The sequence below is a fragment of the Pteropus medius genome, unplaced genomic scaffold, assembly GCF_902729225.1.
Source record: "Pteropus medius unplaced genomic scaffold, Ma_sr-lr_union100, whole genome shotgun sequence".
Lineage (NCBI taxonomy): Eukaryota > Metazoa > Chordata > Mammalia > Chiroptera > Pteropodidae > Pteropus > Pteropus medius.
Window position 1 is genome coordinate 4,609,486 of NW_024349803.1, and position 25,626 is coordinate 4,635,111.

The window sequence follows — 25,626 nt, forward strand, 5'->3', positions numbered from 1 at the left end:
GTATTGGACAGTGCAGATACAGAATATTTCTATCACTGTCAAAAGTGCTATTAGACAGCACTATGCTAGACCATGAGATGGTTTCCCATTTCTCAGCCTCACTACAGAAGATCCTGACCATAGGCTTAAAACTAGACTTAGTCCTGCTTGAGAAGTCTGAGGGAACCTGGCTGAAGTAGGAGAATGTGAATCATTTTGTCTGATTAATTTCCTCGCCTCCTAAAACACACGACTCTTACTCATGGACAAGGACTATAGGCGAGTAGTTACCAGAGGGTAGGAGGTGGCGGGACAGGGCAGGTAGATGGGGTAAGGAGGGTCAAATATGTGGTGACAGAAAGAAATCTAACTATGGGAGATAAACACACAGTGTAAATATATATATGCCTTACTGTTAAAGTATACAGCTGACACTTACTGGATTTCATTAACCAATGTCACCATAAAATAATCAATCAATCAATTAATTAATTTAAAAAAACCCAACAGACAACTCTTGACATTTTAATATCATTGCAAAACCCTCCTACAAGCTAACTTAGAAGTTCATTTTCTTTTTTGCAGGGCAGCCCAGGTTCCAGAGGCCCCCCTGGGGGATATGGGGAGAAGGGCTTCCCAGGGGATCCTGTAAGTTATTAGGGCCCAGTTAGCTCTGAATTTCTAGTTGCTCCACAGTTTCTATTTCCTTTCCCTAATGTCTCCTGCTAACCTGTGGGCAAAGACTTGTCTTGAGAGTGAGGGAGTTAGGTTGACCAAGGCTTATATTTGTTTGGGAAAAATCTGTCTGCATCTGATCTAGGCTGATTAAAAATTCAGAACTGGGAACTAAAGTTCCATCTTACTCATCCTTATGGTGTGTTGAGACTTTCAAGTTCCTTTGTCGGGGGAGGGGTTGAATTCCCATAGGTTTGCTGTTTGGCCTTCTGATCTTGCAGATTTCCTATTTACAGACTTGATTACAGGAGGTTCTTGATGCATCTTTGAGGGAGTGGCACAAGCAAATTTGGACTAGTGCATCAGTGAACTGCTAATACAAAGAGGAAATTCATCATGGCTTCAGCATGCACTCTTATAATTCATCATTTATCACCAAGTCCCCTTCAAACTTGGGGAAATATTACTTTCATTTTTTAACACTTTTCCTGTTTGACCCGAGAATACTTGCTGGCAGCACTTGTCTCTGCAGCATTTACCCCGAGGTAACTCATGGATTACAGTCCTAACCTACCCCCGAAGTTTGCCACAAAAAATCTCACTTTTATTATTATTCTCACATCACTCTAGTATATTGATAGTCTTTGAAAACAAATGACAGCATTCTATTTATAGCATTCTGTTTTTAGTAGTGGTATTTTCATTTACAAACTATAGTAATTCTCGATCGCTGAAATGTCAAATCCTAGAAAACATAGCATTCCTACGTGTGGTGTTAACACTGGCAGTGAGCTATACTTTTCTAAACAGGAAAAACTCTGAGTTTCAAACATGGAAGATTTTCTAACACCCCTGGTCACTTAATCCAAATAACTTTAGTACTTACTTGAACATTGTACCATTTTGCAAAAAGAAAGAAATAAAGATGCTGTTTCTTGATTCTGAAATACTTTTAAAATCTTTCTCTAGGGTAATCCAGGACAAAACAATAACATCAAAGGACAGAAGGGCTCCAAAGGAGAACAAGGAAGACAAGTAATTGGATCTATTTTACATGAGAGTTGATTAATTCTGTTATTGAGCTGAAGCTTTCATAAAATCTAAATTAATTATTTAGTAAAATATGTAAGTCTTCTGTAATTGAACAAACACCCTTAAATTCACGTTTAAAAGAGCCTTATATCTGTAGTAGGTTATAACATGGACAATATTATTAAGTTTCTACGAGGTGGTATTGTATGGGAAAACTGATAGTAGTAGTGCGTGTTACAATACCATTTTTCTCTAGATATGGATATATACCCAATAGTGTTAATATCCAGAAAGATTTTAGCATGACATTCTCGTTCTGCTGTTTTAGATGCTTGAGGTTTAGATGCTGTTGCCTTTGTAATTTATTCAGAATATTTTGCCTTATGATCTTGGGGAACTGTTGTATTTCTAGGGTAGTACCGGACAGAAAGGGGCACAAGGCAGTCCTAGTCCCAGAGGAAGCAGGGTAAGTATTTCCGTGGACATTTATTTTCCCTCCTTATCACTTGGAGATGCCATAGAGACATTCAGAATATTTTTTGCTGCAGAGTTGGCTGATCCAGGGCTGATACATGGGCACTATTGACATTTTGGGCCGGATAATTTGTTGTGAGGGGCTATCCTGTGCATTAGAGAGGGTATTTCACAGCATCCCAGGTCTCTACTCACTAGATACCAGTAGCATGTTCTCCCTCCAGTTGTGACAAGCAAAAATGTCTGCATACATTGCCAAATGTCTCTGGGGGTGTGGTGTGTGTGTGTGGCGGGGCAGAATTGCCCCTGTTTGAGGACCTCTGTGACATAGTTTGCTTGTCTCTTTCTACCTTCCAGAAGCTTTGAATGTCTTTTGAAGAGAGTCAGTAACACAAAAGCCCTCCTCGAGTAGCTTAGCATCTTTGAGCTTAAATAAGATTATTACGAACTGGGTAAATACTCTTCATATATCGCCATTGGGAAAAAAGAATCATAGATAAATTCTTCCTGAATGAACCAAAACACTGGCAGTTAGGCCCAAGCCAGTGGCAACCTTGAGATCTTAGGGTAACTTTATAGCATCTCGTGTGACATCAAGCCTAAAACAGTAACATTGGATTTCCTCTTCTTTTTAAGGAACAACCAAGAAATCGCTTTCTCTCTGTGGACTACTAAAGTTAGAGATGATATTTATAACATGTTAGAAACTCCTTATCATGCGCTTAGCATGGAGATCATAGAATGAGAATTATGTACAACATCTTAGATCTGGCCCTAAATTTTGTTCAAGAGAGAATGGAAAATACTTGGCTTTCTTTTCTCTTACCCATTTGGAATCTTCTTATCACTTAGAAAGCTATGGTTGATTGCCTTTCTCTCTGGGATAGATAGTGGATAAATGTGTTTTATTTCCTCCTCTTTTTCTTTATCTCGAATCATAGTTTTAAGGAAAAGAATCTACGATAGGATGGCTTAGACTTCCCAGGGCTTCTGGTAAAATTCTTTGGGACTTTGCCCTCTTTTCCACACAAGAGAATTAAAATGAATCAGAAGAATTAAGAGAGTAGCAAGATGAAACACATGCTATAAATTTTAAAGATAAATGTGTATTTTTGTTCAAGGGAAAATTCTTTTAGTTTGGAATAGCTTTATAACTGTCACCATCAATTATGCACTTTTTAAAAAGAACTTTTAGGGCTGCGGCAGGGGATTACTGCTTGGACAAACCAACCCATTACTCTAAGTCACTCCAAGGACAGGAAACTCTCACGCTCCCTCCCCCATCTTCACACAATTTCCTGCCCATCTCCTCCTCTGTAACCTCTTTTCTCCTGAATTAAGTAAGGCAGTGTAGATATAAAACAACACTGTAAGTTTTTCTAGAAAAGTAAACTTTTCTACTCTCACCGCCACCTTTCCAGTGAAGGCCAGAATTCTTAATGAGGGGCAGAGGATCTTAAGAGATCGATAAATTCTAAGAACACAAGCAAACCTAAGACACTGCCTCTTGTTTGACAGAATTTCAATTTATATAAATTAATAATTGTACTAGCTGTTGCCCCCCCAAAATGGATCAGTGAACTTGAAATCACATTCCAGGCCTACTGCTTTTTTCCTGTCACACATAAAGAATACTTATAAATAATAGCATTTATACTTCTATAGCGGGAGTCCTCAACCTCCGGGCCACAGACGGGTACGTACCGGTCTGTGGCCTGTGAGGAACCAGGCTGCACAACAGTTGAGTGAAGCTTCATCTGTATTTGCATCCACTCCCCAGCACTAGCATCACCGCCTCAGCACCACCTCAGATCATCAGGCACTAGATTCTCACAGAAGCACTGGTCCCTGATACCATAGAGCTTGGGACCGCTGTTTTATAGCATCTATATTATGCCAGGTGCTGATCAGATTACTTTCAAATATTAATTTATTTAATCCTCATGATAAACCTATGGGGTAGATACTATTATTATATACAGATTACGAATGAGAAAACAAAGAATCTTGGACAGCTTGTCTAGGATCAAGATAGGTAATAAATAGTAGAGCTGGGGTTTGAACCCAGACGGTTGCACTCCAGAGTCTGTGCTCCTAATCACCCTGGCTAAAGTTTATTGTACAAACGCTCTTTGCCACACAGGCTTTAAAGGGAATGGTCGAGCTAGAGATTGCCTGACTTCTAAGGACACGCCCCTAAACATTGTGCATACTGTTTGTCACAGAATAAATGCTATTTTATCCTTGTTTTTTAATGGATAGAATTATGACATTGTGGAAACAGTGACTTCAACCTTTCTTTACTGTTTCTTCTCTGCTTTCATATGTCAAGAGTTCTATTAGTTATATCAAAGTACAAACAGCTGACAAGTTACAATGGGTGACTTCTCCCAAAGGGTATTTGCATTTTAAAAGCAAAGAGTGCCTGAATCAAGGGGCACAACCTCAACCTCAATGGAGAAATTCTAATCATCAGCCAACCTGGTGGAGCTAATATTTGGTCAGGTAGTTTATTCTAAAAAGCTTCAGAAAGTGAGCAGTTGAAAAGAGCAGTGTTTCTGAAATGATTTCCATGGCTACCTTTCTGAATGAATCAATGAGTGACTCAATGAATGAATGAATAGAATTCTAAAAAGTGTTTGTTTTGTACCTAAAGTAATCATAGTTGTTCATCACAACACAAAGTAAATTGATGGTTGAAACGTGCCACGGCTCTCTCGAAGAGGCAGGTGTGTTAGCCTGGGAAGCGAGAGCACGGACTTTATCATTGCTGTTTAGGGAAAAAGAAGTTAGGATCTGGGGCCTGAATTATCTTCCCGTTGGTTAACCTTCTGGAAAGAAGAGCATGTGGCAAAAATAGCCACTGGGTGGAGCACCTGAGCTAGCAACCTGAAATCACTTCTGAATAGGTGCAGATTTTGGCTTCAGAGCTCAGCCCAGATTTTCTCTGATGAACCTGGAGGTGCCATTTGGACCACACAAAGTCGAACAGACCCTATCAGTCATTTCTTCCTTGTAGAATTCCATGGAAACAACCCCCAGTGAGCCTATAGGAAGCACTGTATCTAACAATATTTTGCTCTCTCCCAAGATACAATCAGGGGCTCAGGACAGAGAGAGATGAATGTGGCCGTCTCATGCAGGAAGGCTCTGATGAGCAGACAGTGCTTTATGGGATTTGCCAAAGAGGAAAGGTAGAGGCAGGTTCTTCAGAATGGTTTGATTCTCCAAACAGCCTCCTAGATAATTGTAAGGGTTAGTCAGGCTGGAGCTGGGTCTACAATGACTTTTAGATTGGTTTTCAGTCAATCCCCCAAATGTTAATCTATAATTAAGTGCCTAGTATGAAAACTCATTTTTGGAAAGTGCTTTGAGGAAGCCATTCCTTTGAGCTGCTTGTTACTTATGTCTGTTAGGGAATGAGACAGGCTGGTTTGCCTATAAAGAATGCCCATGTACTAACACTTTGCCTTTTCTCTTCCAGGGAAGAGAAGGCCAAAGGGGACACTATGGTGCCCCGGTGAGTGCCCTTTACTTCCTGTTTTCTTTGGTAGATGAGGCCAAGGAGATTCTCACTTGAAATGGCACTGGTAATGAATGAGCATTTGACAAAGATGTTGTAGGAAGTGCAAGGCACTGGAGGTGATTCTCACTGATGGGGAAGGGGGAGGGGAACATAAGTGTCCTCAAGTTCAGGTGCCAGGAAGAAGACAGGGCTGATTAAGGCAAAGCCTCCTCCACAGACACTTCATAGACAAGAGGACCCGTGTAATCCCAAATGTTTGCACTTGAATGCTTTTCGCATGCCTTGAGAATTGATTACAATAATGCGAACTTCTTTACTAGAATCAAAAACCTTGTTTTCATTTCTTAGACAATATGGAAGAGTAAAATCCTGGGCAAAGTAGGGTATAAGCCAAGAAAAACAAAACAATACCTGTATACTATGTGCTGCAGTACTAGATACTCTAAAGAGAAAATCTATATGGAAACTATGTGGAGAAAACCTTAACACGGAAAACTCTCATTCATCAGGGGGAGCCGGGAAATCCTGGACCTAAAGGTGCACAGGGAGCTGAAGGATTACAAGGCCCACAGGTATGTTGGGATATTTCATAAATATTGATAAATAATGCTGAGTTATTCCGATGGGAAGATGGCAGGCTGTTCTATATAAAAAGAAAGAAAGAAAGAATTTGTAATCTACCTCTCCCACCTCCATGGCACCTGTCTCTGGAATCCCTCATTTCCCATCGCAGCTGGGTAATTTTGCTCCATCAAATTTGCTCTTACATTTGCAGCTCACTGATAGAAAAAAGGCATGCTCTTGTGCTCACCTGGTATTTTGTCTGCATGTTAGTAATAATGAATTATTAAGACCTTAATATTTTATTAGTAATCAATAACAAATTGGTTTTCCTTCCTTAGCTGAGGTCCTGCCCACAGACTGCCGTGAAGGAAAGTTAGGAATCAGAAACTGTTATTCAATTTACCTAAAGCTAACTCCACAGAGGATGATAGTGCTTCTGGTATATCACCAATAGGGCTTTATGTGAGCCATTTGCATTTTTTCTTGGTCATATCATTAGTGATGTGGGCGATAGAGTCAGGACATATCTGTCTTTCTTCCGTGTCAGAAAGATGCTAGTCATTCCTGGAGAATGGCTTCATAACACATGGATATTTAGTCACCATATGGAGTCCACTTTAAACTTGAACTGGTCTGGAAAGACCTGTGTAGATGTGTCCATTCTAAGACCTTCCCAGGAATTCATTTTTCTTTTAGGAAGTTTCAGATTAGTAATACTAAACTGGAATTTGGGATTCTCTTGAGTGGTTCTGGAGTCCCTTACCCAAGCCACAAGGTAGCAGGTCTTCTAGAATGACTAGCCATGGGATCAACTGATATCCATTCCCAGGCTTTGCGGAGAGAGGGCTGACGTGACCTCCACTACTCCAGGGTCTCTTTAATACTTAGGCAGTGAACCAAGGCTAGCCCAGTGGCTCCAACCACCATTTGTAGGGAGCAGCCAAGGCCATTTTCCAACTGGTGCTTTGGTGCTTTGGTAATGAGAAACATTACCAGCAGCTCTATTTTTTTCTTTCTATGTAAGAGAACCATATAAGAACCATACATTTGATGGTAAATATGGCAGAAAACGTTCTTTAATATACCTGATGAGGTCTGCTGCTAAAATGTCCCTTTCTGCTAACTTGAAACAACTTTGCTCTGTATTTTACACATCGAAAATACTTTGGCCCAGGGAACCCGCCCCATCAAAAGAATCCATCTGACAGTTGGTTTTATAGTCCTTCCTTCTCCTATGGGTTTTATTTCTCCCTTTAGTCTCTTTTTCATTCCTCCCTCTCAGAAAGAGATGAAGGTCTTATATCCGGCCTGAGAATTCCATAATAAGATCTACACCCCTGCATCTGGGTCTCCCCTCAATTCCTCTTTTAACACACGCTTAATCTCAGAGTTAGAAGGCTGCTCGAAGGGTTGGACCATTGCTTTTCTGTGGGGCTGTTTCAAAAGCACTAATGAGGAAAGTAAGTTCTCATTGAATTCATTATGTTATGTTTCTTTTGTTGCCACAAAAGGGGTTAAACGGAATTCCTGGCAGGAAAGGAGAGATGGGAAGAGACGGGCACAAAGGACCTCAGGTGAGTGACTCAGAAATGTTACAGTCAGTTGTCTCCAACCTTTATTTCCCTCCTGCTTCAAAAACAACTTCATATATAGTTTATTTTATATTACCTGCATAGGAAGTATTTCACTTTTGGATTGTCTTGGAACAAAAAATTTGGGACAAATTTTTAGCACAGCTCAGATTCCTTGTATATAGCATAAGCCCTCCTCTTTCTCCTTTACTGGAGTTTTATTTGGAAAGTGCAGACCCATTTCATCAGCCTGAAGAAAGCATTTGGACGAATACGAATCTTGCTGACTCATGAACATTTTGAAACCTGATACATTAGGCTGGTTTTTCTAACTTTTAAAAAGTATCTGTGCCGTGCATATCTACATTGACTGCAGATATTTAAAATTGCTTTTACAAAGATCCCTCACTACTCAAATTTATTTAACTCCCAAATCCAACTTTGAATTCACCCTCTGAATCTATTTGGTTCCCAAATTTCTAACAGTGAGGAATGAGAGTTTGGATAGTGAGGGATTCATATGAAAAATGTTCTGAATCTATTCAGTTCTTCAGCTCAGCCGGTGAGAGTTCAGAAGGCGAGGGATGCCTGTGTTTGCTCAGTAATCTTCCTAGCATGTTTGTGAAAGACGTGTTCACCCATTTCAGATTGGGAAACTGAAACACATTCTGCATACCGCTTTGTATGTGTGCGTGGTGCAGTGCACAAAAGTGCCAGTGACAGCAAAATACTATGTTCTAACAAAATCTGTGCATTACAACAAATTTGCCATATTCAGAAATATTGTGTGTCGAGTCAAAGGCACCTTTTCTGTTTCTCACTAAGGTCCCATACGGACAGTAGCATCCCTGTGGATGAAGGCTTGTGGTCCTTTGACCAGGACTGTAGCCTGAATCATCTGGCTTCAGCCCAGATATCTCCCTTGGGTTGCTGGGTTTCTTGTTAAGGAGGCATCAAGGAGTTGTTGGAAACGGCATGAAGGAAAGCGGAACTTATCTAATGAGTGTTCTAAGAATTGCTGTAGCACAAACATTTCTGTTTCCTGTTTCCTTTCAGGGTTCTCCTGGGCCAATGGGAGCGAAAGGGAGCGTTGGAAGACCTGGACCTTTGGGGAAAAAAGTAATAGATTTCATATAGGTTTCAAATACTGAGAGAAAAACTATTTCCATTCTTTTCTTGATTTCCATGTTCATTCCTCACATGATTCCATCACCCACCCACCAACTTTCTGCTAATATATTCTTTTCCTTCCATTGGGTGGTAACTGCTTACCTCTTCATGAAACCGCCCCATTTCACTAGGAGAGACATAGTGATCTCACTCATCATGAAACGACACTGAAAAACCTCTTCAACATCCTGATTTCCTGAATGCACGAACGCACACCGTGGCAGAGTTGGGCCAAGAGAGGGAGGTGTCAGAACCCAAATCTATTTGTGCGTGTAGTTCCCTGTGTAACTCATCCTACCTTCTCTGCAGTGGCTCTGTTAGAGATTATCGGAGAACAAACTCTTGGCCTATTTGGAATCCCACCCCCTTGCTTAAAATTTTTCAGCAACTCCCTGTCCCAAAGCCAGCTTCGGGGGCCTGGGACCGGTGCGGTCACACAGGAGGCCTCGCTTAGAAAGGCCTCATGCTTGATTTAATACTCTCCTGTCACCATCTTGAAAGGCTTAAGATTTGAGCAAGAGACCTGTGCTTTCATTTTACACTGAACCCCACAAGTTATGTAGCTAGTCTTAATTTCCCCATGGCCTTTAGGAAAATCTCCAGACTTTAAAGTAGCTTAGAAGGCCCTTTGCTGTTAGACTCTGTTTAATTCTGAGGTTTTGTAGCTCCTCTTTCTCCTGCATGCTTGACCCCAGGCTTCGAACTAGTGCTTTCCCTCCCCCTGGATCATTCTCACTCCTCCTTTGATCCATTTTCCAGCTCACACAACTCATCTTTCAAGCCTCAGCATCCATGATCCTTTTTGTCAGGTAGCCAGCTTTGTAGCCCCACCAAATCTAATTGAAATTCTCCTTCTCTTTGCTGCCATAGTACCCTGAATTTTATCACCCAGGTTTGCCTGTCTAATTGTCTGTCTTTCCAACCAGGACGATACCTGTCATGTTCAACAGTTTATTTTCCACGACAGTAAATAATTGTTGGATGGGCAAATTAACAACTTTCCCTGGAGCACATTTTCCACTCTTTGCCTACTCCTTCAGTTCTTCTGTAACACTGAGTCCAGCCCTGAGTTGTGCTGATGTTTTCTGCTCACCTTTGGGGAAATCATTATTAGTTTCCAATACCCTATCTCCTTATTGGGCATTGAACCCTCACCGAGAACCCTAAGTCTACCCAACTGGTGGTCAGAACTTCCTATGGTGGGAACTAGGTTTGGTTTTACCAAGCTAAAGCTCTTCTCGTCTCATTTACTAGGGAGAACTTGGAATCCCTGGAGATCCTGGACCAGTGGGGCAAGCTGGACAGCGAGGAAAACAGGTGTGAGGTTTTAGGACTCTTACCCTTCCCCAGCTCCAAGTGCTGAGTTCCATCAGTCAAAGCACCTGGGGTAGTGTTTCAGAACCTTCTGGGAAGATGCTGGGACATCTCTTTCACCCCCTGCAGCTCTCATTCTGTAGCTAGTCTGTTAAAGTTAGGGAGAACAGTGAGAGAGAAGGGGAGCATGCAAAGAGGCTATAGAGGACTTTTCAATATACCGACAACCAATGTGGCCATATAGATGCATGTCAGTTGAAAAATGGCTCCACCTATTTCTCTTCCCTTCTTGGAAAACTCTAGAGCAACAAGAAGAGAGGAGTAGGGCCAAGAAAGGGGGCATCTGTTCCAGTGGCTCTGGCTGTACCAGGTTCTTGGTCCATGGAGCAGCTAATATAGGAACAATTTTTTTATTCATTTTAAAAAATAATGTTTATCATAATTGTTGTGCATGGGTATTATGGAAAACTTACCAAGCATAAAAGATGGAAAATGAGAAATAAAAAAAATTTTCCGCAATCCCACCATTTTGAGATACTTATCATTAACATTCTAGAGATACCAAAAAAAAAAAATTTCACTCTATTTTTCCCTGTTAACAATGTACCAGAGCATATTCCCATGTCATTATATTTTTCCCTCAACATCATTTTTAATAACTTCGAAATATTCTACTGAATGTATGTACTTTATTTCATTTGACTGATCTCTTATTATTGGATTTTTTAAATTTTTCACTGTCATAGACAGTGCAGAAGTGAACATTCTTGTACCTAACTAAATTTTTTTGAACAAAACCATAATTCATTTCTACACAACAATTTCTAGAAGTAGCACAACTAGGTCAAAGATTATGTATACAATTAAGGCTTGAACTCTATTGCAAAATGCCTTTAGGAAAATTCAAACAATATATGCGCCCATGTGTTATGCAGGAGAGAGCTTCCTTCTGGGCATCCCTACCAACAGTGGGTATTGTCACTTTCTTATTTTTATCTTTACCAATTTTATTTACCAAAAAAAAAAAAAAAAAAAGGTATCACATTACTGTTTCAAATTGTATTTCTTTGGTTCCTAGTGAGGATAACGTTTTTCCATATGTCTATTGGCCATTTGTAATTTTTTAGAAGGGAATTCCTCACTCATGACCTCTGGACCAGCTCCCAATTTCTCAGACAAATAATAGCCACTGACTCCATAAGTTCTGAATGACTTATGCAATGTTTGAAGAGTAGAGCTGGCTAAAAAAGTACCAGGGCACATACCAGAAAGTGAGGAAACACAACAACAAGCATATTTCCAGAGTTCAAGGTCACTAACGAGGCCTTCTCCACCTGGAAGACCCCAGTGCTTCTCTCCTGGCATTATAATTTCCCCAGTATAGATTACAATTGATTTTCAATTTTAAGATATTGAAATAAACTGATATGTTCACAGGGAGATTACGGCATCCCAGGCTATGGTCACATGGGACGAAAAGGAGTAAAGGTAAATATGGAAAGCAATTATTTCGTTACTTGATGAACCTAAATAATAGAAGTAAAAATGGTCATACTGTCATACTGCAGAAGTGATATGTCGATTTGTTTATGTTCTTTGCTGAAAATTATAGGGTCCAAGAGGATTTCCTGGAGATATGGGGCAAAAGGTATTGTGCATGTGACCTTCTGTTGACATTACCATGATCTTAACCTTCTACTTGAGAACTGAGATAAGCTTGTAGATCTCAATGAAGCAAACAAATAAACAAATAAAAAACATAGCAGGGCAGTTGTTTTGCCTGGGCTTCGTGAAGAGAGGACCATCCTTAACTCCCATGAACATTTAAATTGGAAAAGATGGTCCTGTCCTTCATTGCCTGATGTGCCTTATCTTGAAACCCTAACTCTAGGTATCCTCTCAAGTTTAGTCCTTTGTCTTCTTCTTGATTTCTCTTCCTCGGTGATCTCATTCAAAACTTTTGGCTTCAGCTATTGCTATTTGTCATTCATATTTTGCAGCCTTTATTTCCTTTCACTTGAAAGATGACAATATTCTTCTTATTGATCTCCTACTTACAACTTCTTTCTGCTTCAGTTCATCCCAGACAGCACCGTCACTTCCAAAGCATAGCCAAATTACGTTACTCTCCTGACCAAACATCTTCCAGAATTACTCATCACCTACCAGACTGAAATCCATCTTCATGCTCTAGAACCAGACAGACCTTCCATTTCAATCAAAGTAGTTCTCATTATTATCTGTTTTATACACTGGAGTTATTTAATAAGATTACCTTTATTTAAAAATTGTCCTGTCTAGAAGAGCGTGGTCAACATATTTGATGCTCAAAATAAAATTCAAAATATGAGTTAAAAAAATAGTGTCTAATTAGGCAAATCAAATCGACTACAGGAAAATAGTCAATATTTGAACTCTTTTAAAAGTGCATTTTTTAAAAAGTGCTATTAATTGATGAATTACCAAAAGAGATTCTTTTCTTAGGTAGAGAAGTGTGCAAGAAAGGACTATATAAGTGACCGTTAGGACAAAAATTCTCATTGAAGAGGACTGATTTCCTAATTTACTGATAAAGGGAGAAAATTAGCACATTTCAATTTAGGAATAAATGTAAAATTAGCATATTGATAAATAAGTGTTAAAATTAGTTTCCCACCGAAGTCACAGTAAATATTTTTTACCTTCAATTTTTTTCAGAAATAATTCATAAATTTAGAAGCAATCTATTATTTAGTATTTTATATAGTCAATGCTCCATATGTTTTCCCTGATTTACAAGCATTTTTCTTTAGATATTTTTAGTGACTGAGTGGATAGCCATACATTGCTATTTATACATAAATCTTTGTATTCTTAGAAAATTAAAAATAGTTTTTAGAATATCTAATTGTATCAATGACTTAGTAACAAATGATAGATGACTTTCAGTGTTTATTATATAGTATCGTTATAAGATCAATTGGGTTTTGGATTGGAGATAATTATTTTTATTTTTTTATAGCAAATATTTTAACATTTGACTAAACATTGATTTCTTATATTTGAATTTTCAGGGTGAAGTTGGCAATCCTGGAATTCCTGGGGGGCCCGGACCCAAAGGATTTAGGGGACTAAGAGTAAGTAATTCCAGAAATAATATATGCTTTTATGGAAGACTCTGGCTTTTATGTTGTAATAATAAGTGGAGATTATCAGTCCAAACCAAGGGCTTCTGAAATGTCACTTCCTAGATGTATGATCTTCGACACACCTTTTCAGAATCTCTATTTCTATAATATGAAAGTTGAACTTAATGACACCAAAGGTCATTTTCAACTCTAAAAGTCTAAGGTTCCATGACTCTGAACTATTATAAAGATTTACAAATTGATAACTGGCTGTTCCAAGGATTGTCAGTGCCTTCTGCTCTTTTCTTAGGCACATATGAAAGCCCAGAATATTAATCCTATGAGTGGAAATGAAGTTGACATTTTTCTGCTGTGTCTCTGAGGATTTTCTGACAATTCTACTATCTATAACCAAGGTCATCTGGGGTATTCATTTTAAAGAAGGCTGTTGAGATCTAATTAGCAAAGTACAGAATGGAATGCTATACTTATTTAAAAGCAAAATGCTGAGACAAGCGTCCTTTCATTTTAAAGTTTGAATGTAATGTCAGTAGTCATTATCTGTGGAAGAGATTCAATTCAACAGATACTTTCCATCTGGCTGGTAAATTTCATTAGCACCCAGACCCATCACCTTGAGGTATGGGAATGACACAGCCCACCCATATCCTCTTATGTACGTGGGCTATTATTTTTTGTATTTGATCCTTTGCAGATGGGAAATTTTTTATTAGATCTCTGTGTGTCTATTATATTTGCTTTTTATTTTTTTTTAGCACCAACCTAGCTTATGACTAATTTAAATTTAAATGTACTGCCAGTGCCAGAGCAAAGTATGTCACTGAATGAAGAGGCTAAGAGGGAAACGCATGTTTATCAATGATTAAGAATGGCTGTTTATATTACAAGTAATGAATTTATTTGACTTGAATTAATAGTTGCTTTCTTTAAAAGTATATTTTTAATTATAAAGTCACATTAAAACTGAGGTAGTCCCATGGAAGAGGAGGTGGAAGGTAATGCATATTTCTGTCTGCAGCTCCCTGGGGGCTTGAAAGGTATGGAGGGATCTCAAGGACTCCAAGGCCCTCCTGGACGAAGAGTAAGTATTCCCACATGTACTAAGTCACATACAGTATGCCGATTCCTAGGTTTCTAGGTTTAATGGAAAAGACACAGAGTTTAAAGTCAGAAACACTGGGTTCAAGACCAGATTCTGTTTCTTACTAGCTATGTGGCCTTGGGCCAGTTCCTGAGTCTCTCAGTTTACCTCTAAAATGGGAATGACATATCCCGTGCTAACCACCTCACAAAAGGTAGCCATGAGGATCAGATAATCCAAAGTGAATACTCTTTGTAAACTATACTGTCAAATGCAAATATTAGCTGTTACTGTTATTTTTTTACCGAAGTTTTAAAACAGGGATCGGTTGCATAAGCTTCGTAAAGGTGTCCCGGCAAAGTTCTATCACACTAGACAGGCTGCTAGAGTTTCCCGAAGCCATTATTGTTGCCTACCTATCCTCAAAATTTAGACTGTAGAGAGATTTGGACATATACCTGCAACTTTCCACTATGATTCCATTATAAGAGAAATGTTAGCTCTGAAAGCATTTCCTGGCAGTCGAGCACATCTTCCTCTGATGAAATATTTGCATCTCTATTTTAGTTCCTCTCATGTTATTGTGATGATTTATTTACATGTCTCTCTCCCCTAATGAGCACAGTCAGGTAAGAACTAAATGTTGCCAGCACCTGTGTTTTGTGTAGGAGGCACAGGCAGCATTGTGTAAGAAGTGGAGAAACTGCTAATCTTGTCTGTGCATTGTGAATATTTTCTCACTACCTGGATGGATTCTTTAACTTGGGACTTCATAAAGAAAACAAAAAAAGTGGGTGTTTTGTGAACGACTGAATCCATAGTAAGATGAGAATTACCTACTTATAACGAGTATTCTGATACAATCTTTTCTTTCTTTCACATCAAAGAACTGGCAAATATTCTTAGTCGTGTGGGTAAAAATCTACTCTGTGAGCCAGTTTGGTCCAGTCTGGATTTATGTCCTGTCCAGATTCTGGAGCTCTCATTTGGAGGGTCCCAGATCTTCCTGGTCTTGTGTTCAGCCCTTGCCAATACAGTAGAATGTGGCTTCTTTGTCTCAGGCCCTCGATCCTCCACCTCTGCTTAAAAACAAAGTTACTCTTAAGTCTTTTAGGACCTACTCTACAGTTCTGATTCTCTGTTAAAATGTGGGCTGCCTATTTTATTTATTGGCCAGAAACTGTTTCTCTCTCTGTATTTGTGGCTGCGCATTTTCTTTTTTTTTTTTCTGTTTTCTGCCATAACTTGTATAGGGAAGGTTATGACTCAGCATCATTTAGTGAGATGCATACTTTCCTGATTTGGGTCAGGAAGAAAATATTCCCCCATAGGTAGAATCATGAATACCACAAAATTTAGACTCTAGAGAGATTTGGCTACAATAGTTCTGGTTAATACCAGCAGCACACAGTGGGGCACCTCAGCACTCAGCAGACATTTAACTGAGTATTAGATGAATGGATGGACAGATACCCTGTTGTCATTTAGAAAAAAGATTCTTGTACTGCTATCCACAGTTGAGCAGCTGGGGAGCCAGCGATACTGTACTAATATGAACACGTAATAGCATTTTTTGAAGCCAGCATCCTAGCATTCATCAGTTGCCCAGAGGGATCCACGTGCACAAACATTGCAAGAACGGCTGCCAAGGAGAAGCTGGTTCCTGATAAAAGGAAGGAGAAAAGAGCAAAGCTTAAGATGTCCAGGAAGGACTGCCTTTTTTCAGGAAACTTTCCTGATTAATCTCACTCAATTACTCCTTTGTTCTGTAATCTCTCAGCATTTATGAGCTTAATGTGTATGCTTTTCTTTTGTGTAATGCTCATTTAGCTACATAATTGTCTTTGGTTATTTCGCGTATGTAGAGGTTGTATGCTGCTACTTGCATTTTAAACACCTTGATTTGTAAGCTACCTTTAACTCTGGATTCTCTGTAAATCCTCTCCTTGGTGCCATGCTTTGGGAAATCTGCTGTTTACAATTTTAACTTTTCTAATGAGAAATGCCTTCTAAGTGTTATATCTTTAGTACAAATGTCTTTAAGAAATACTCTTCTTTCTTTACTTCTTACCTTAGGTAAATGATTCAGTTCACTCTGGGTAGATTTTAGTTTAATTGATCTAACACTGAAAAAAGTCTGTCCTCTTGATTTAAGTGGAGAAAGAGCGTTACAATCCACCAATTCACTGCTCTCTGCCAGCTGTGCCTTTAAGAAAGAAGGTCTTTTCCTTTGCTTTTGTTTTGACATTAAAGACTTCAATTCGCATACCAATAACTTGCTCTGATTTTATTTTCCTAGGGCCCTAAAGGCATGCCTGGGAAGCCTGTATATTCTGTAAGTATCTCCTTATTCATGAAAGAATACCCAGCCCGCCCACCGGCCAATAAATATAGCCAGTCACAGGTCACTGTGCTCATGTTTCTGTTCCCTCTCTCTGTTTTTATTGACAGCAATGTGATCTGATCCAGTTCATGCGGAACCATAGTCGTGAGTATCTATGTGTCATAGGACAAGTGCATCAGTGATTGGTGAGGGCACTTGGGACGAAGGCAGTGTGGGTGTGTGAATGAGGAGGTGGACTTCGCTGATGAAGAAGGCAGATGTGCCTTCTGTAGGAACAGCTCGCATCAAAGGTGGGAGGAAAAGGGGTGTAAGTAAGTGAGGCACACCTTAACTCATCTTAAATGTATAAGGTGCGATTCCTACAGCAAGAGAAAACATGCCTATGGGAAACAATTAGAGACCAACTCACATGGTGGGTGAATAAGCTGACACTTACACCAGTTATGTACAAAGGCCTGAGAGAGCATGAGGTTAAAGGGGTGAGCAGGGAGTTTCGGGTTAGTCGATTACTTACTTACTTAATGAAGGCTCCTTGAACGGATCTAATTGAATCTGGCTATAAAGAAGTAATTGGGAGTGACAAAACAAGAGTTTCAGCAAAAGAATAAAACAGGAGTCAATAAACATTGTCTTTAATTATGAAGTAGGGGAGAATGAGGTAGAAAACTCCCAGTGACTCACTTCTGAAAATTTATTCTAAGGAAATAAAACAAAACAAGGAAAAAATTATAGATGATCTTTGAAATATTCATTAAAACAAAATAACTATACATTCAGACTCTTTACACTTATAGAATAATTAGGTTATGGTATATCATCTGATAAAATATTAGGCAGATATAGTTTTTATGAAGTCAGAATATGAAAAATATTGCCATTAAAAAGCAGAAAATTAAATTGAATCCTCGTTATTTTTACATGTAAATTTATATATGTGCATATATATACATAGAAATATACTGGAGACAAAGGTAGAAAAATGTAACAACTTATTGTGTTTGGGTGGTAGAATTTTAGGTGATTAGTCTTTCTTCATTTACATGTGGTTTATAATAATGCTTATACAATCACGATTAGAAGAATGCGAAATAGGAAAATTGGAAAGACTTTACTGAAGGGGACTGGATGAGAATGTAGTCATTGCAAGCATGTGGCAGATGGGGAGAGGCGTAGCTTAATAGCTTAGTATCACCACGGATCAGGAGGGGATCAGGAGGCGGAGGATTTGCGAAGGGAAATCAATTGGTAGGAAAACATGGTGACTTTAAACATTTTAGAGGTAGGCCCTAAATTAAAATAAAATACAGGCAGCTGATGAAATGGGACTGAAATAAAGGTGAAGACCAGGGAAGGAGACTCAGCTGTTGAAATCACTCAAGTGCTTTAGTCCTTAGAGCCACATGGATGGATGAAATTCCAAAGAATGAAACCAGAGAGACAGAAACCGAACCCCACGGGTTGAACCCAGGGAGACACTTTAGCAAAAAAGAGTGTGGCCAACGTATAGGAAATGGCATTGCAGAGATGAGGAAGTCCTGCCAAATGTGGGCAACTTTAAAAGAAGCAAGAAGAAAACAGTGATGAGAGAATTCAAAGGGAGTGAACCTTATGAAAGACATTGCTCGAGAGGCATAAGCGCTCTCCAGCATGGAGGAGGTGAGGACCAGGCCTGGGGCCACAGGGAGAGGGCAAAGGGAGAGCCATTGGAGGGGAGACGAATGTGCGGTCAGACGCGCTCAAAGTGGTGCTGGTCTTCTCAGGGACATCAAAGGAGACCAAAGGAGGTGAAGGGGCCGGGGAGGTAATGTCCTGCCCTGTGTAGAGTTTGGGATTTGAAAGCAGTTTTCCAACACTGAATGAAAGGAGGTAGCCAGGAAATTAAAAGGATGGGGGAGAGTGGGCAGGTTCTATAACCAGAAGGAGTGCTGATCAGTGAGCATGGAATTCTGGAATTCAGACCTTAGATGAGGAGTTGGGTGACGGGCCTTTAGAGCTAATTCAAATGGCCTCACTTCATAGATGACATCACCAAGGCCCTGTCAGGTTGGACCTGGTCTAACATTTTTGCTCTTTAGTCCTGCAGAAGTTCCCTGCCACACAGAGTTCAGGGCCCGGGTCCTGAGCTGGTGGCTCGGACCTTACGCCCGAAATAAAATAAAAGATCTAGGAGGCTGCAGGGGGAGTGGGGAGAGAGGAGGGTGGTCGAGAATAAAACAGGAGGACCCAAATGATTAGAGTTTTGGAGGGACAGGTATAAGTAAAGAAGATTCTTAGGAAAAATAAGTTTAAGAAGAAACATACTGAAAGAGGTCAACTAGTTTCCTCAAAGTCACCCAGCTTTATTAGATTCAAACCCAGACATGTGTATCTATTTCCAGAGCCTGAGCTTCTAGCCTCAAAGTTGGGTCGGAGGTTAACGAAGTTCTCTGTCAGAAAAAAAAGGGATCTATTTCAGGCCTTGAGATGCACAGGCTAATGACAAAAGATGTTAATAGGGTCGATGTGAGGGGAGCATGTGCTGTGGGACAGCAGGATGGAAGCCAATTTGTTGTCGGCGCTAATAAATCTTTCATTATATTGAAGTGACTCATTTGCTTCCTAGGAATTTAGTAAAATGAGCATAGAAATTGTCAGGCCTGTGCTTTTTTAAAGATTTGCTGACATTTCCCCTACTTCATCTGACAGAGTAAATCCCTTAGAGAAACCAGATGCTATTTTGCTCAAGAGAAATCTTTGGCGAGATTTCCTCCTCTCTCTAGATATGGAGATCACTCAAACGCAGGAGCTGTGTTTACTCTTTAGCAAAGACAGTTTATTTGGAAATCCTCACAGTTCTGTAGGAAAATAGAGGTTCCCAAGATATTCATCAGGGAAGAAAATAAAACCCCATATTTTAGCCTCGCCTTGCTGAAGGACTCTCAGAAGGCTACAAGAGGAGAGACAAAACAAATTGAATTTTAGTTATCTTGCCTTTTGATCAGAGGCTCATCTATTCTGCTTCTAAGACAAGAGATCAGTGTTTCAGATCTCAACCAAAATTCTGCTAATTTACTGCCCATGACTCGCAGGGAGAAAGGGTCAGGAAGGTTCACAGATTAATAAAATTCTGTGTGTATCTTCCTTAATCCTTGAGCCTTAGCTCCCTGTAACTTAGGCATTAGTCAGTTACATTCACGTGCACTTAGAATCAAACAAAATATTAGGCTTTGTTGAAATTTTTTGTTTTGGATTATTTTTAGTGTGTGTTCCAAAAATGTAACTGACTCTTCTGTCTCTCTCTCTCTCTCTCTCTTTTTTAAAGCTTGTTGGAAAGGTGAGTATTCTTACCATGCTGTGTTTTTTGCCAAAATAAATACTGTGTTCTGACTAAACCAATTTGAAAGAAAGCCTCACCCTCCATGGAAAAAAAGGACTTCTTCCTTCTACGTAGACACTTCTGTCTTTTGATTTTAACTACAACTGTCAATTTCATGTTTCAACCTGACTATAAACTGGTGACTCCCAGCCCCAGCCCCTTCACACTGTTCTTTCTAAGTCTTGTCAGTTTACAGCTCAAATTCTTCACAGTGTAGATCCTGTGTTGCTGGGGGATTCAGTGACAGGGCTCTCTGACTGACCACATTCTGTTTGTCTGCTGTTTGACCCCATGGACACCAGCTTCTTGGACGGACAATGTTTCCTTTCCCCGTTCTGACCCACATTCATACCTTTCACCTCATCAAGTGCCTGCCACTCATCCGCCTGACTCTGAGATAGTCACCCCAAGGCCTAGACTGTAATTGGCGTTGCGCGGTGTGTTAGATCCTTTGGATGACATTTTCGTTGCAGCTGGTCATATCAACTCTAGGGGCTCCTGGTCTCCTAGAGGCTTGCTGAAGTAGACCCACAGGATCTTTGAGCTTATCCCAAAGGATGGAGCCTTTCACTTTAATTCTGAAACAAACAAAACAAAACGAAACAAAAAAACTTTGTCCATGTAAGTGCCCTATAAAACTTGATGGATTTGAATTGAATCTACCAGGGACTCTGCTGGGCACTAGGGAAGCGAGGCTGTGAAGTCTGTACTTTACATAGCCAAATATTAATGCTCCATCTTTATGCAGCACCTTCAACAAAGCAGATTCCTTTCCTTCCTTTACATGTGAGTACCTCTAGTTCTAGAGCTGTATGTAACACTTGCATTTTCCTAGACCTTGGTGTGAACCAACCTCATTGGAGTAAGGGATGTGGGAAAGGTTTTCAATGCAGTGAATAACTTAATACTTCTGCTTTTCATTTTTGTAGAAAAGTGCCCAGTGTATCCGACAGAGCTGGTATTTGCCTTGGACCAGTCCTACGGTACCACAGAGCAGAGATTTAATGAAATGAGGGACATCATCATTTCTGTTGTCAAAGACCTTAACATCAGGGAAAATAATTGCCCTGTGGGAGCAAGAGTTCTTGTTGCTTCCTATGACTCAGACACCAGCTACCTCATCCGTTGGTCTGACTACCATAGCAAGAAAAAACTCCTCCAGCTTCTTTCTCAAATAAAATATCAAATCCCTACAAAAGCCCAAGACATTGGTAATGTGATGAGGTTTGTAGCCCGGAACATTTTCAAGCGGACATATGCAGGAGCCAATGTGAAGAGAGTTGCTGTGTTTTTTAGCAATGGACAAGCAACCAGTAGGTCATCCATCATCGCAGCCACCATGGAGCTTAGTGCCCTGGATATCAGCCCAGCAGTCTTTGCTTTTAATGAAAGGGCTTTCCTTGATGAGACTTTTGGGGTAAGATCCCTTGGCAACTTCTTCATTTTTAAGATAGTGATACTGGCAGGGTGGCAATAGTAAGGAGTAGGGAGAGAGATGGGGCCTCTTGAGCACTTTTGCAGTTTTTGCTGCTGTGTTGTTGCCAGGGTCCATGAAATCTAATATCTAATAATAACAGTAGGCAATAATAATAGCAGCCACATTCGCTCAGCTTCTGCTCTGTGCCAGCACTGTTCCTACGTACTCATACATTATCACAACCCTCTGAAGTCAATGCAGTTATCTCCCTTTGAAAATGAGGTAACTGAGGCCCAGAGAGCTTGAGTGATTCTCCAGTTTTGTACAGCTACTAAATGGCTAAATCAAGTTTCAAACTCTGTTCTGTCTGTTAGGGCTTATGAATATGGTGCTCTACCAGATTTCTGCAGATCTGTTTCTCAAATCTATCACCTGCTCACTGCATCTCATTGAACAACTGGTCTTAACCTTTGAGGGATGAAGTTTAGGGGATCTTCGAACTCCTAATGTGTAAAATGTTTGATGAGTATGAACATTTTCCCCAAGAGTAGTTCCTTTCCTGTTGGATCCACAGATTTTTATGGGATCTATGCTTCCCTCTCCCTCCCCTAAAACTGAAGAACCTCTCCATCTGCTGTTCTACTATTTTTAAATATATTAAGTTTATCCATGAAATACATGTTTCTGGAGCTGTATGAAGCCATCATGTCATCCAAGAGATTATAAAGGTTTATTTTCATATAAATACATTTCTACTATAAAAAGGAAAATAATGAAAAGAATCAGCATTCTAACATATCCAAGAATTTTTTTTTTTTAGAAATAGGAGCCACAGGGAGAGTCATAATCAATCCTGATAGAAAGGACTATAGGAAGTCAACTGTTTTTCCTTCTAAAAATATTACCTCCCAACATACTAGATTATTTATTTGTTATATTATATGTCCCCTTTCTGAATGTAAGGTACAGATTTTATCTGCTTTGTTCATTTCTGTATCCCTAGCACACAGAACAGTACCTATAACATTGTGGGCATTCAGTAAATATTTTTTGAATGAATGAATGAAGAACGTGTGGTTTAATCCTGTGAACAAACTTCCTTGATTTATCAAAGCAGCATTTTGTATTTGACCAATAAGGTCAAATACAAAATAACACCCAAAGCATCCAATTTCATAAAAAGTAGCGAATAGGAATATAGTAAATACTTTCTAAGCATAAGGCTGGAATGATTATAAATATTTCCAAATGCTCACTCAGTACTTTACAGAAAAACAGGTGTGGTTTTCCTAATCCTTTAATTTCCCATGGGAGAAGGAGGAAAAGCATGAGCATCTTTGTGGACTGAGAGATACCTTCATCACTACCCGGGAATGGTAGACTTCTTTCATTGTAACAAAAGCTTCCGTCATGTATAGCGCCTCACACAGTAGTGCCCAATAAACAGTTATTGACCCACTGAATGATTGAATGAATGAATTATTGCTTTATATTGCCCATTTCAGTGAATATTAAAGCAAAAAATGAAACAGACAAAATCAGGCAGTGAACTACCAAGAATTTTGAATAGATGTACTACTCTGTCTACTGCCTTTTGAAATAGACTTTTATTTGGAATTTGTGATTGGGAAGTCCACTGGACATCTGAAAGGCATGCCTTCTTCTAGATACAGTGATCGGGGTGGAAATAACTGGAGTCACTACTTAAAGAGGCCAAAAAAACTTGTGAATGTAAAATTCCTATAGAACCCAACTTCAGAAGCTGATGTGTGGTACGTAGCTGGTGCATAGTCATAAGCATGTAAAAATTCAATACAGAAATGCAAGATTGGAAAAAAGTGAGGTTTTAATACTTGCCCCATTGGATGAATCTGGTAGGCATCTTGTGACGGTTTTCTCATTATAAAATAGGGATGCTGATACCTGTTTTGTATCCTTCTTTGCATGATGTTTAGGATAAAAGGGGCGGGGATAGTGTGTGTGTGTGTGTGTGTGTGTGTGTGTGTGTGTGTGTATAAAGATGCACTGAATAGAACAAAGGGCTATAATACAAGGTAATAATCATTAGGTGTTTTTTCAACTAATCCTTAAAGTGGGTGCACAGTGGCTTCCTGATAATGACTAAAGATGAGCAAATGAGCATGTTTTTATTTTTCAATACAGTTTGACGACACTGGCACATTTCAAGTGATTCCAGTGCCTTCAGATGGAGACTATGAACCATTAGAAAGACTTCAACGCTGTACCCTTTGCTATGGTAAGACCAATGAGAAGAATTTATTGTGCTGAAACAATTAAATGCCTTCTGGGTGAGTTACTAAATCTGGCTTTATCAGAGATTTATATTCTCAATTATAGATTCTATTTTAAGGTTTCCAGTTTTCCAACACTATATATCGGGGTTTCAATCTCTGTTTGTAATGTATGGAACATCCATAGAATGCGAAAATTGATTTAGAAGATTATCCCAATTGTGGTTTTTCTTGGGAACAATTTGGTAGCTTGCATTAATACGGAAAATATTTTCTAAATGACTTTGGACATGACTTGTAGACTTCAAGTATGTATGCTACCTACATTTGCTTTTAAAAGACCTTCCTATATTGCCTGCTAGTGGCCCCAGAAATGTTGGGACATTGAAAATTCCTCATTAATTTAAATGATGTGAGGTTGTAGAGATATTGATCAGATTATTCATTCTTGGTAATCAGTCACTAAATCTCTTGAAGAAGATCTCCAAAAACTGTCTGGTTGTGCCAACATTGAATCAATGATGAATCTCTCTATATATTTTCAGATAAATGTTTTCCAAATGTTTGCATCAAAGAGGTTCTTGTACCTGAAAATTCACACATGGATATAGCCTTCCTTTTAGACAATTCTCGGAATATAGCAAATGATGAGTTTAAGGCTGTGAAAGACTTGGTGAGCTCAATGCTGGACAACTTCAACATTGCTGCAGACCCTTTAATCTCAGACTCTGGTGATAGAATTGCCTTGTTGAGCTATTCTCCTTGGGATAGTTCCAGGAGAAAGACAGATGTGGTTAAAACAGAGTTTGCATTTACAACTTATGACAATCTAGCTGTAATGAAGAGCCACATTCAGAATTCCCTTCAACAGCTAAATGGAGAAGCCACCATTGGCCATGCCCTACTGTGGATCATGGAGAATCTCTTCCCGGGAACAGCCAACCTGAGAAAACACAAGGTCATCTTTGTGGTCTCAGCTGGAGAAAATCGTGAGAGCCAGGAATTCTTAAAGAAGATGGCTCTGAGGGCCAAGTGCCAAGGCTATGTCATATTTGTGATTTCCCTGGGTTCTACACATAAGGACGACATGGAAGAGTTAGCCAGCTACCCACTTGATCACCATCTGATACAACTTGGGAGAATTCATAAACCAGATTTGGATTATATTGTGAAGTTTTTAAAGCCATTTGTGTACTCAATCAGACGTAAGTCATAATTTTGTTTTTCCTCTTTGTTTTAATAAATTAGTGTTTGTTAATAGTGTTAATAACTTACAAAATGATCCTCCCGATAAGTCTAGTGCCTACCTGGCACCATACATAGTTATTACAATGTTATTGACTATATTCTCTATGTTGTACTTTACACCCCATGACTATTTTGTTACTACCAATTTGTACTTCTTAGTCCCTTCACCTTGTTCACCCAGCCACACCCCCCAAACTCCATCTCATCCAGCAATTGTCAATTTGTTCTCTGTATCTATGAGTCTATTTCTGTTTTGTTTGTTCATTTATTTTGTTCTTTAGATTCTACATATAAGTGAAATCATATGGTATTTGTCTTTGTCTGTCTGACTTACTTCACTTAGCATAGTCCCTCTAGGTCCATCCATGTCATTGCAAATGGTAAGATTTCATTCTTTTTATGGCCAAGTAATAATATTCCATTATATAAATATATAAATATTTAAATATCTATATTTATATTACCTCTTCTTTGTCCAATTATCTATTGATGGACA

At 39.3% G+C, this 25,626-nt stretch overlaps 1 protein-coding gene across 4 annotated transcripts in view; it reads left to right on the forward strand.

Annotated features, from left to right (window-relative positions):
* The window catches only part of COL6A5 (collagen type VI alpha 5 chain), a 94,077-nt gene that overhangs the window by 45,288 nt on the left and 23,163 nt on the right, over positions 1-25,626 (forward strand). For 2 of the 4 annotated variants that reach the window (XM_039837104.1, XM_039837105.1), the window contains exons 18-35: positions 565-627; positions 1,624-1,689; positions 2,099-2,152; positions 5,645-5,680; positions 6,196-6,258; positions 7,762-7,824; positions 8,878-8,940; positions 10,246-10,308; positions 11,743-11,793; positions 11,918-11,953; positions 13,359-13,421; positions 14,452-14,514; positions 16,814-16,849; positions 16,966-17,002; positions 20,160-20,171; positions 21,143-21,630; positions 23,794-23,887; positions 24,428-25,087. In XM_039837104.1, the coding sequence (XP_039693038.1) occupies positions 565-627; positions 1,624-1,689; positions 2,099-2,152; positions 5,645-5,680; positions 6,196-6,258; positions 7,762-7,824; positions 8,878-8,940; positions 10,246-10,308; positions 11,743-11,793; positions 11,918-11,953; positions 13,359-13,421; positions 14,452-14,514; positions 16,814-16,849; positions 16,966-17,002; positions 20,160-20,171; positions 21,143-21,630; positions 23,794-23,887; positions 24,428-25,087 (2,011 nt within the window). Of the gene's footprint in view, positions 1-564; positions 628-1,623; positions 1,690-2,098; positions 2,153-5,643; positions 5,681-6,195; positions 6,259-7,761; positions 7,825-8,877; positions 8,941-10,245; positions 10,309-11,742; positions 11,794-11,917; positions 11,954-13,358; positions 13,422-14,451; positions 14,515-16,813; positions 16,850-16,965; positions 17,003-20,159; positions 20,172-21,142; positions 21,631-23,793; positions 23,888-24,427; positions 25,088-25,626 lie in introns of all 4 variants that reach the window. The other 2 variants (XM_039837106.1, XM_039837108.1) reach the window with 2 other exon arrangements.